Below are 12,804 nucleotides of genomic sequence, written 5' to 3'. Positions count from 1 at the left end.
TAGGGGGAACTACAAGTAGGTGGGATCTATTAATGAAATATCATGCCCTCTGTGTATCTTTAGTAAATATCAGAGACAGTTTTAATCTCACCCAGTGTCCTGCATTGTATGAAAAGACCGAACTCACTCTAGAAAAAGCAATCAATTCCTGTCTCAACGGTAATATCTCTTATTTTAGGAAAATGAACAGGTGGTATTATTTGGTTACAAGTTTTAAAATGACTCTTTAACACTGATCTCAGAAAGTGGATTTTGATAACAACATACAGTTGTCTCTCACACTGGCTGCACTCTCCATTGGACTATGGTGGACCTTTGATAGGTCTAGAAGTGGTTTTGGCCTTGGAGTAGGAATTGCTTTCTTGGCAACCGTGGTCACTCAACTGCTAGTCTATAATGGTGTTTATCAGTAAGTATTCTTTTTGGTGTTTGTTTGCTAAAAGAAATAAATGACAACTGATTTAAGAATTGAGATTTTAAAATTGGGTTAGCCACTTTAATGTACAGAATAACCATTTCCATTGTAATTTTCTTAATAAATATCATTGTACTTCCTTGGCGGGTTGTTAAAAACATTTCTGTTATTCTAGATATACATCTCCAGATTTTCTCTATGTTCGTTCTTGGTTACCGTGTATATTTTTTGCTGGAGGCATAACAATGGGAAACATTGGCCGACAACTGGCAATGGTAAGCTGATGCTTATTTCATCTGTTATTAAGATGTAAGTCAAGTTTTCTCCAAGCCAAGCATACTAAAAGTGGAAGGAACCACTGGATAGAAAAGCTAAAATGTGTTCTGGGTAAGGTGATAGGACTTACCCTCCATTTTTTTTTAACTAATCTGTAGGTTTCTACTCTATCAAAGAGAGACCATTTTAAAAGTGAAAAAAGCAGCATTACTAATAACTATGTTGCTTCAATAGATAGAAATTAAGACTATCTCTGGCAAATCAAGATGTTTGAACATTTTAGTTAAGAAGAAGAAGGACACCGTTGGTCACCCCGGTCATGGATGGCAAGGGTCAGGGAGCAGCATTCAAAGGCCACAGCAGTTTCATAAATAAGTGCTGTCACTTGTGTCATTGTAGTCAGCTAGGAGAACTGAGTGGCTTAGGTGGGTGTCTTTTTTTTTTTAATGATATGTTAGTCACCATACAGTACATCAGTTTTTGATGTAGGTTCCATGATTCATTGTTTGCATATAACACCCAGTGCTCCATACAATACATGCCCTCCTTAATACCCATCACCGGGCTAGCCCAATCCCCCACCCCCCTCCCCTCTGAAGCCCTCAGTTTGTTTGCCAGAGTCCACAGTCTCTCGTGGTTCATGTCTTTTTGATAATCTGGCCACCCAATTATCTTAAGCCTGTTTGTTTCCTTTATCTTGAATTGTGGGTGCACATCTGTAGCTGTACTTCTAAAATACTGTTTTGACCAGAAGGTTTTGCTAATATAATAGATTTTTTTCCCCTTGAAATTGTAAAGTGATTTGAGAAAATATTACCTGAATTCACCGTATCAGTTCTGTCCTTAAGTTCATGACCTTTCCGTTTCTGGTTCACCTTACCAAGCACTCAGAGAAACCTATTTTGCTTCCCTTCATGTTGTAGGATTGATCTGAATCATACTGTTATTATTTGCTTGTAATGCAGAAACCTTGTCTTTTGCCTGCGTTTGCTATGTCTCTTTCACTTCTCGACTGCGAACTTTCTTTTTCCCTGTCACATTTGTCATTTGCTTCTAATCCTTGCATAGCTCTCAGATTCTTTGACAAATAAAGTGGGCATACGTGAATAAAGTATTAATTTCTAGTCTGTATGGAAATTGCTGTTCAAAATAAACCTTAATCTGTTAACCTTTTAACCTTTTAATTTTTACAGTATGAATGTAAAGTTATCGCAGAAAAATCTCATCAGGAATGAAGAACGCAAAAATATATCTTTTGTACAGAAAAACAAGATGCAAAGGGCACGTAAATGATAGCTATATCAACAAAGCTTCGGACTGTAAAATGCCAGGATGCAGTTTTTCCCTTGATTGGTGTATATATATATGTGTGTGTGTGTGTATGTGTGTGTATACATACACACACACACACACACTTACATGCATATACATGCACATACGCATATATTACTGCAATCTGTGATTGCTTCATCTGTAAATCAGTTACAAACCTTGATGTATTTGACTTAAATAACTATAAAATATATATGCACTACATTAAACAGCGTGTTCATTAATAGATGAAATTTTTAAATTAATTTTTTTAAACATACCATATATTGTATCACAATGTTGATGTGCCAAAATATTCTGTTATTGTCATGCAGAGTATAAGAATGCTTGAACAGTTTATACACTTAGTGAAATAAAATAAGAGGAAGCCAGAAAAGAGAAAGACAAAGAAAAATGGAAAGCTGGTATATTCTCTTTTGCTTACTGTTGTGCCTTTTCCTTTTTCTAATCACAGCAGTATGAGTTATGGGTGTCCTGACATGTGGTTAGTTTCTATTTTAATGCTGTCTCAGAGAGCTTGGGGTGTTTTAACTGATAATGAAAATGAACTTCCATAGCACATTTTCAAACCTGCATTACTGGAGAGCGTCCAAAAAGGAATTCTGCTGGAGGTAAAAGTGATGAGCAAGAGAGGGTTATCAGCATTAAATTGTTTTAAGTCGAAGTCTGCAAGACTATATGTAATTAAAAGAAGGCACCATAGGGAAATTTGGCTGGAATAAATACATTCTAGAAATACCAAAATGACCTTTTTCAGTGCCACAAAGTGCTCAATGATATTGTCATTTGCGGTACAGTATCCCATTGCTTTTGCACATGGAACCCCAAGAAACCCCAAACAGATCGAAATGCAGTTTCCAATTCTCTTGGGTTCTATAATCTGTTGGGTTCCGTGAAGCAAACCACATTAGCCGGGCAGGGTCAGTCACTGACTGTTAGTGAAAGGCCATCTGGGGAATGGATGAGCACATCACTTTCTACGTGTTCATATGTCCATTAGTGAACAGTTCGAGCTTGTTCCAGAATGGCCTGAGGTGGCTTACACTGTGCATGTTAAAGATCTCGACAGCAGTTTCGTGCCTATCTTTCCAACAACGGGAACCATTTAAGTGTGGTTTAAACATATTTTTGGTTAACTTTTTTCCCAATTTTTGTTTTTGAAATTGATGATAATTGTCTGATACACAAGGGTGGAACTTACTGCTTACTTTGGGTTTGTGTGTGTGTGTGTGTGTGTGTGTGCGTGCGCGCGTGTGTGTTGGATTCAGTGAGAGAGAGGATGTACATGTAGAAATGTATGTGCATGTGCCCATGCTCTTGGAATATGTCAGCTAGATATTTTTTAATTTTTGGTTTTAAAAACCATTGCTGTCAGACTGAGATCTTGTAGGCCAAACTTTAATCTGCTTTTACATTTTAAGGCTGAAAGTGTGAAGATCCTAAAAGGATTTCATATTGAATATATGTACACAATCTTAACGATAGTGGTGGTAAACATACTACTATAATTTATTATTCTATCTTCCAGATAATGTTATTCATTTAGAACAAATAAGGTATATTTTTAGAATCAACTTTGTAAGGACTATAAATCTTTAATAAGTTATAAGGTCTATGATGTGTTTACTTTGAATATTGCTGTTAAAAGCAAGATGTATTAAATATATAATTATCATCTTGGTTAAGAGTCCTTTTTTCTTCTTCATGCTAAATCTTAGAATCTAATACTGAGAATTAATTTAATAAAATTAACATGTATGGTTGAATTTGCTAAGAAATAATGTAAGGAAACCAAGTCTAATGTTACAAGGATTGAATGATTATCACTTGGGAATTCTCAAATTATTTTCGGATCATCTACACTGGCAGCACTTCCTTTTATTAAAGTTCTGGAAAGCGAACACTTGAAAACTGGAACTAAATTCTACAAAAGCACAGGAGAACAATTAAAATTAACTAGCCAGAATACTTTTGTTATAAAATTTATTTGTTTGCAGTGAGCTATTTTACTGCAATCAAGGGGACTGGAACCTCTTCGTGGTGCATACATTCACACGTCGGGTATTTTCTAGGTGGGATCCAGACTTGGTCGTTATTAAATAGCTCTCTAATCTTTTTGGCTTACTTGCCTACACAATGAAGTACAGCTGACCTTTGAACAATGTGGGAGTAGGGGCGCTGACCCCTGCACAGTCCAAACTCTGCGTCTAACTTTTGACTCCCCCGAAACTTAACTACTTGTGGCCTTCCGATAACATAAATAGTCGATTGACACATATTTTGTGTATGTATTATATATTGTATTCTTTTAATCAAGATGGAGGAAAGAAAATGTTCTTAAGAAAATCGTAAGGAAGAGAAAATACATTTACAGTACTGTACCACATTCATCGAAAAAAATCCACATATGAGGGAACCTGTGTGGTTCAAACCCATGCTGTTCAAAGGTCAACTGTGTAATCTTTGTAAGGGAATTCTTCCAGTGATGGTCTGTGTGTAGTAGAGTCCTAGCTTTGCGCGTCTGGAAGAATCTGCTTCATTCTCCCAGAACAGTTTAGCAGGCCATAGAATTCTAGGTTCATAGCTTCCCCCCTGCTTCCATTATGTTGACTCATTGTTTATGCCATCAAATATTGCAGACAGGAAATCTGCTATTAGTGTGATTTTCTTTCCTTGGTAAGTAATCTTGTCTTTTCTCTCCAGGAGCTTTTACGCAATATTTTCTTTCTCTTCAAGGTTACTCAGTTTCACTTTGACTTGTTTAGTTTTAGATTTGTTTTTACTTTTCTAGCTTGGTATTCAGTGTGCACTTTCATTCTGCGTGCTCACGTCTTCAATTCTGGGAAAATTTTCAAGCTGGCTGCATATTGGAATCATATGGGAACTTGTAAAAGTATGCCGATGCCTGGTTGCACCCCCAGAGACTCTAAAATAATTGGCCTGGGGTGTGCCCTAAACACGAGGATTTTCATAAATTCCCCAGGCAGTGTTAATGTGCAGCCCACATTGCCATTCACTGGTGTAGAGGAGTGTGAGATGAAGGGAATGTTTGAGGTGAGAGAGAGATCATAACTTTGGGGACGAAGAGTGAGGGACACATTGAGATACATTTTGGACTAAGTCATCTGAACTTGATGACTTGAGTGTGAAGTGTAAGGAAGAAAAGTGTGACTTAACATATCTTTCTCGGAAAACGAGGTGGATGGTAGTCCCATAAACCAAAGAGAATGCAGAGAAGCAGGTGAGTGGGTAAAGTTAGTGAGTTTGATAAGCTGAGGTGGAGCTATGTCCAGGACATCTGATGAAGATGCGTCATAAGCAGTTGAACATTTGAGTCTGGGCTGGTGGATGTAAATGAGGGAGCTTGTTGTTGTTGTGTGGCCATGATCTTTGAAGCTGTGGAGGGGGATGAGATCCCCAAGGATCATGTTACAGCAAATGGAGACAAGATCTGAGTCCTACTGGCATGCTGGCAGAAGAGCTGGTGAAGAGTTGGAGGGGGTGTAGTCAGAAGTGGGAGGAGAAATACAAGAGTGATGTGCTTGAAACCAGAGTGAAGGCAATTTCTGGCAGAGGGGAGCTTGTAGTATGGAGTGCAGTTGGAAGGAATTACTAACCTTAGAGATAAAGGAGATGTATCTGATTGTTTTATGTTGAAAAATGCTTTTCCTAACCTATTTTATCTTAACATTTAATGTATTTAGTTGTATACCAATAACTTACAAAATATATTTGGGACAAGTCTGATCATATACTAAGTCGTATGTTAACAAGTGAAGGGAGCTAGGGTTAGCTAGAGAACTTTGAGGGAATGGTGGAGATTTGGACTGCCTCTATGAAGAATGGACACAGGGACAGACGAGAGATAAAGAATTTCTAGATCATTTTGAGGCCGTCAAGGACTCAGGTGAGGCTCGAGATGAGATTCTTGCAGTGGAACCAATCCACATGGTTGTGCCATGTCTGGGAGGGCTCAGGAGCCCAGGAGTTTAGGGCAACTGTGATGGGATAGATTGATTCTCATTGGGAATTTATTTGAAGACATGGCACAAAGGCTATGTGAAAAACGAATGGAGGCGCCTAACGAAAGATCAAGGGATCTTTTATCATGGGATCCAGGCAGATTGGGGAAGGAAGTTCAATCAGCAGGGCTCACCTAACAGTGTGAAAGAATGAGGTAAGCTAAAAGGACTTCCTGCCCTGAGGTAAAAAAACCTTTTTCACAAGAAGGGTCCTAGGCTTGGGGGTTTGTAGTCAGGAATTTCTTGGAACATTTCTAGAGCGGGAGGTCCAAGGTGTGACGTAAACAACTTTGTTTACATAGTTCACCAAAGTGGGTGGAGATGTGAGGCAGTGGAGTGGAGACCCAAAGCCCAGGCGACCAGCTGTTACAGCAGTGTTGGTGTTGCCTGGAATGATCTCAGAGGTCAGGTGGAAAGGACGGTCTTATCTGTAGTCCTCCCAACCATTTGAATGAAATACTTATCCAGATGCCCTGATTGTATTGGGATTTTAATTAGAATCCCTTTTCCCTTCTTTTACTTATTTATTTTTAGTTTTTTTTTTTTTTTCATCGTCCTACATATTCTGAAATTTCCCCACAGGTTGTGTAGGAGTAGTTCTTTTTCTACTAATCCTGTTCAGTCAGAGATATTTCCTCTTTACTTCAGGGCTTTTTTTTTTTTTTTGTCTTTGTTTTTATTATTTCTTTGTTCTCTTTTTTTCTTCTCTTCTTTCCTTCTCAAATCCTCTATTCAAAAGATCTTTGACCTTTTGTTTCTGTTTCCTGTATATCCCTTAGCTTTTCCCCGTTGTGCTACACTCTAGAAGAATTACTTAACTGGATCTTTCAGCTCATTGAGCTGCTCCTCAGCTGTATCCTCAGCATTCAGCCATCACTGGGTTTTTAATTTCAGTGATCACACTTTGAATTTCCAAGATCTTTATTTTATTTTATTTTTTGTGGAAGTGTGTGGTCATTCTTGTATTTTCTGGGGGTATTACTTATTCTACCTTTAAAGTTCTGAACTTTTCTCCAGAGCCATTGCAGGGAAGGGCAGGAGGAGCCATTACCAGCCTGTCTGTGGCTGTGAGTGCTCCCCTGTTGGCCTTGCGTGCACTGCCGTGCCTCTCTGAACTTCGTCCTCACTCTTACCACTTTCATCCGGGGCACCTACTGTGTTGTCTCTGCCTGCTCCAAGATGGGGGAGCGGAAGTGTAGAGTGGGCCAGAGGGTTGCTTCCACAAGGGCCTGCTTGAACCCATCAGGTCAGTTGGGTATTTTCATCTCTGAGCGTCAGCCACCTCTAAGCTTAGATTGTCTCAGCTTTCATTTTTAGCAAGTTCCTTTCGGTAGGGTTTTTGAGCTGTGGTTTCTCCCCATCTATCTGCTCTTGGTTGTTTTCTTGCTTTCAGGAGTTCCTTGTAGTGTCCGGTCCAGGGAGGATACGTCTTATTTGGCAGTCTAGTTGTGGACTCCTTTCCTTGTTAATTTTTTGTTCTTGTTTCTCCGGATCTAGGGTAGGAGAGAAAAGCTAGAGCTGAAGTAGTCTGTTTCCCTGGTTCAACTTTCCCCACTATTTTTTTTTTATACCATGAAATCATGCCATCTGCCTGTTCATTTGTCTTTATGTTTCAAAAAACTCAATTTAGTTAGGAGCTGAGCTAAATAGGTGATGTCAGTGGCTTCTTGTTTGGCCCCCAAAAAAATTGAGGTATGGAGATTATTTTTTCCTCTCGAAGTACGTTTAGTTCATTGAATTCATTGTGCCGGAGGGTTAAGTACACTAGTATCTGTCCCTTTATGCCTCCCTTCTTTTTACCACTGATGAAATCCGTGAAACCTGTCATCTTTCTTTGTGATTTACAAGACAGACTTTTCCAGGGTACGTCAACTGTTCTGAAGACAATGTTGTTAAGTATCCGATTCGGCAGATCAGATAGATAATGATGTGCCTGGGAGAGAGTGGGCTATTGATGAGCCTCGTGTCACAACTGATTGCCATATATGGGCAATTTTTCCCTTTCACCGTGTCCGCGGCTGCGGTCTCTGTGAGGATTTCATGAACAAGGGGCAGTGTTGATTCCAAATTGAAACCAACTCTGGTGCAACCGCGTCCTTCTACTCTGCTTTTCGTGGCAGGATTTGCAACTGCTCACCTGCCCGTGGCCTCCCCAAAGGTGGGCTTTAAAAGTAATGAGCACTTAGGAAATATGCTGCCACTTAAAAATCATCCTTTTTTATGACGGCTCTGAAAACAATAAATTCCCACCACACTCCCGTGTTTGCATATGATTGTTGCGTTTGCAAGATTTGTCTCTTTCTCAGAAACAACTTTCTGAGGACACTCGTACAGAATGTGATCATGGACGGAGTCATTGGGATGAGCAAGTGAGGAGACAAAAGAAAGAAAGAACCCGAGTGCTGAATCTGTTTGTTTTAGAAGAAAAGTTTCTAAAATGCATTCCCTGGGAATTTCTGCCACTGAATGAAACTCATTTCTATTCCCTTTATAGTCATCACATGTCACTCCTAGATCTTCTGGGAATGTCTACCCGACCAAAGTATGACAGTGGCCGTTCTGCTTTGAAAAAATACTTTCTGCTTTTACAAAAGCCTGAGATTTTCCAGCAGGACATCACAGAAAGACAAAGTGCTACCCCATCATTTTAGGATCAGCTGAGTGCAGCTGCTGCACGGACTCTGCGTATTGGCTTGGGGAGCCCACAGACTGACAACTCGAAGGTGAAGCTTAAAGATGTTTGTAAGGACAAACCTTTGTGGAATTTCTTGTGCCTCACACCTAGCGTGTGTCAGTGTCACTCCTGTCTAAGAGAAAGCAGGTCAGTGTACGTTGAAGCACATCTTTCCAGAGTGTATGTAAAATTCATAATAAGGTTGAGTCAGGTTCAGCTTTGGTTTTTTTTTTGTTGTTGTTTTTTGTTTGTTTGTTTGTTTTGCCAGAAAGAATAAATCTGTGATCCTTATGATGTTTGATAGCATTAGTTCTGGTTCTGGCTCCAACTAACTGTAAAGGGGCTGGGATGTGTAGTCCCTCCCCCGGAGGACAGAAGAACCACGTCCGGGTGATCGGCAGTAGTGTCCGCCACAGTTGGTGTAAAGCGTTTTGTGGCACTCTGCCCACTGGCATATTCCCCGTCCTAAGTGATTCATAGTGAACACAGCTAGGAGAAAATAAAATACTTTTTTTGGTGGTAAAATTAAAATTATAGTCTTTAAAATACATAACTTATAAACTTAGTATCCAAGTTCTAGAAGGTTGGGAAAGAAGGAAGGGGCTCACCTTTGCCTTTTCCTGTCATCTAAAAAAAGAAGTGACCAGGGCTGGAGGGTGGTAGTGCCTGGGTCCCTCAGTCGGTTCAGCGTCTGCCTTCAGCTGAGGTCATGATCCCGGGGTCCTGGGATCGAGCCGCACCACATCGGGCTCCCGGCTCCGTGGGGAGTCTGCTTCTCCCTCTCTCTCTTCCCCTCCCTCCGTGCTCGCTTGCTCTCTCTCAAATACATAAAATCTTAATAAAAGGAGAAGTGAGGGGAAGGAAATGAATCAGGTGTTCGCCCGGCGCCTCCCATGAACATCCCTACCACGCCCCTCCAGATACGGCCTGTTCCACAGCCGCCGGCGGCCAAGCGGGCTTTCAGCCTCTGGTCTGACCGCGCTCTAGCGACCCGGAGCCTCCCATCACCGCAGGCGCGGTCCCTGCCGGTCCCCGCGGGTGGTTTCCCGGAAGTATTTCCAGCAGACTTCTCCGGCCGTCCCTTAGGGTGAGTGACTGCAGGCATTTCTGACTCGGATGCAGCCTCCAGTCCACGGACGCGGCTTGTGTTTAATTCGCTCCTCCACTCCGGGACGGGCTGATTTGAGAAGCTAATACACGTATTCTTAGGCTAAGGGCGCCAGCGCTCCGTGAACGCTTGCACGGGGACCTCGAGCCTCTCTCCGCAGTAGATGTTCTGCCACAGCCTCCACAGGCACAGTCCCATGTGAGAGTCTGACAGGATAGAAAGGTGATAACATTTTTTTTAACCGCTTTTGACTTCTGACCTTTTAAAAAGTTCAGTCTGGGAGCCGCCTGTGGGAATCAGCAGTGCCGGGTGGTACCGTATTTGATGTGCCCCATCGTACCCGAGTACTGGGCTGGGGGCATCTGCACAGATTGTGCACATGAGACATTCTGAAAGAGTAAGAACATGGAGCTAACCCGCTGGTCAGGAAAGGCCTCCGAAGGGTGGGGACAGAGGTCCTGCTGAGGTGTGAAGGAAGGCTCAAACTCGAGGAGGGGAGGGCATTTCTCGGTGGCGTGGGACGCACAGGAAAACAACATGGGCAGACAGGCGAATGTACGCTGGAGAACCCGAGTCCAGTCTGGAAGCAGCGAAGATGGGAGATAGAGGCAGCGGTGGGAGGTAGGACGTCAAGCATGGGGACTGACTTCTCTTTGAGGGTTTACATGACTCCATAAAGCCTGCAAGCAGGGCATGCTGCTTCTTGGAAGAGTCCACAGCTGCCTGTGGGGGTTATTCTAGAAGGCTTACAAGTTGAGACCGCCCCATCTGCCACAGTTCATAGCGTCCCCATTTAGCAATCATCATCGTTTTCAGACTTTCCTTGAAAAAAAAAATGTTCTGAGGCTGATCCAGGTGTGATCCCGAGGTTTGTCAGAGTGAATCAGGGAAAGAGCCAGCCTTGGGAATCCCACAATCCCAGACTTGAATGCCACACGGGTTCCTTATAGACTGGGACCCTGGGCGAGTCCCCCAAGTTTTCTAAACCTCAGGACTCTCATCTATGAAGTGGGATATGCTGCCATCTTCTCTTAGAGCCTCTGAACGTCACATGCAATCATATGTAATATAAACAGGCATCCAGTTATGTATTTGTTCCTTGCCTTTTTGCATTTCCTTTGCATTAAGATACCCTCCTGATGTCTCTGTCAAAATGAAAGGACACGGAATGCACAAATCCCCACCGCCATCCACAGCTTCACTTGTCGGGTTACGTTCCAGAACCACGTTCCTAAGGAAGTAGGGTGATAAAGTGGCTCGTTGTGGTGATACTGAGTAATTGATTGTTGGGCTGGAGGTTTGACCAGGTTCGGCGGGGAGTGTCATTCACGGAGAGAAGCTCAGAGGAGGTGTCACAGGACGGCGTGAGGGCACCAGAGGGAAGGAAGGATGTGGGAAACAGGAGATAGGTTTTGTCAGCAGCTTATTTTTGCCTAGGGATGATGGCTCTGTCCTCATACTTCACAGTGTCACCACTGTGAGACTGCGGTTTCCCCAAGAAGGAGTTACGTTTTAATTAGCCGTAGGTACCTGATTTCTGATATATCAGTCCTTTTCTCCGGGCCTCCTCGTTTCAGGTTCTTTTTTGCTCACGTCCGCCACTTGCTACTCCTTTTATGTGTATCAGAAGGAAACCACCAAGCAGCCTGGAAATCCTATTACCAGACCTCAGGATATTAATTGTCAAGTTTCTCCCCCACGGTTACACAAGTGCTGAAAAAGTGGTTCTCTTTCAACAGTGTCTTGTCAAAACGCCAGGCACAGTTTGTTTTTGACATTTGCTGCTACTGTTAAATAATAGTCTTGCTTCTGTCATAGCTAATGTTGACTTGAAGGCATTTGGAGGGCATTTCTCAACTCTAGCCTTAACAGGAAGACCTGGGTCTTGACAGATTTTTTTTTTTTTTTTTTTGCTTGCCCAAGGCAACTGAATGTAAGGGTAGCAACCTTTGCTTTTCTAATCTCAAGAAAATTTCAAATGGGCACGCACCGCTTAAAACTTTAGATGAATTGTATGCATGCTCTTGCACTCAGACATAAACACACACACACACACACACACACACACGCGCGTGCGCGCGCGCGCACAAGGTGGAGTTCTTCAAGTTTTGCCATCCTAGGAATGACATTTGTATCCATTAAATAGTATCTCATTTTAAGACCCCTTAAATCCTGGCTGTTCTGCCTTGGTAAACTTTTATCTGTTAGAATGTCATACTTAATTACAGATCTCTTTAAAATCAATAAGCAGTTTTATTGTTTCTGTATTTGCAATGGCGCAAGCCCTTGAGCACTGCCCAGCTCACAGCATGCACGGCGTGCCATCTGTCAGAGAGAATCTGGCCTCTTCACACGTCGCACTTTCTTCTCGGGCCATGTCCATGAGAAATTTAATTTATGCGCTCTTCCCCACTTCCCTGAGAAGGCATCTTTTGCATTTTTCCCCCGAATGTCTTCTAGACAAATGTGTAGAGACCTTCTAAGGGCACTGTAATTTCTGAAACGTTCACCGTTTGTGAGGTAATAGAGGGGAGGCTAAGGAAAAAAAAGGGGGGCAGAGCAAGTGAAAATTGTACAAGGCTTCCGTGGAATTGCGTGGGAGTTGGCATCGATTGTATGTGAAGAGGCCAAGAAATGCACAGTTGGTTTCAAAGTAAATACCAAAGGAATGGTTAATGAGACAGTTCTGTTCTGCAGTTTCAGAAAAATGGAAGTATACCAATCATTAGCATTTCCAATAAGGAAGGCAGCTTGGGCTCGGAGCTGTTACGTGGAACGGTAGACCATAAGCCCAGTGGAGAGGCGTCCATCACGACCTGGGGCACACCTTTCTTTGACCACCCCTATGTCACAACATTCGTCCTCAAGTTTTGAGAAATAACTTTTAGAGATTTCCAAAATTACAAACTCTGAGCCTGTGAATTATGAGACCATTATATCACCTCACTCTCTCTTTCCTTTTATCCTGATGTTGATA

General features: G+C 42.1%; 1 protein-coding gene across 7 annotated transcripts in view; it reads left to right on the top strand.

Moving 5' to 3' along the window:
* INSIG2 (insulin induced gene 2) overlaps positions 1 to 9,244 on the top strand; it is an 89,933-nt gene extending 80,689 nt beyond the window's left edge. For 4 of the 7 annotated variants that reach the window (XM_048213919.2, XM_048213917.2, XM_048213918.2 and 1 more), the window contains 3 exons: positions 243 to 409; positions 591 to 690; positions 1,885 to 3,703. In XM_048213919.2, the coding sequence (XP_048069876.1) occupies positions 243 to 409; positions 591 to 690; positions 1,885 to 1,926 (309 nt within the window). In that variant the 3' untranslated portion in view covers positions 1,927 to 3,703. Of the gene's footprint in view, positions 1 to 242; positions 410 to 590; positions 691 to 1,884; positions 3,704 to 8,539 lie in introns of those variants that run through there. The other 3 variants (XM_026510125.4, XM_026510123.4, XM_026510124.4) reach the window with 1 other exon arrangement.
* Positions 9,245 to 12,804: the final 3,560 nt, after the last annotated feature.

This window comes from Ursus arctos, unplaced genomic scaffold (assembly GCF_023065955.2).
Source record: "Ursus arctos isolate Adak ecotype North America unplaced genomic scaffold, UrsArc2.0 scaffold_1, whole genome shotgun sequence".
Classification (NCBI taxonomy): Eukaryota; Metazoa; Chordata; class Mammalia; order Carnivora; family Ursidae; genus Ursus; species Ursus arctos.
This window is presented reverse-complemented; position numbering and strand designations above follow the sequence as displayed.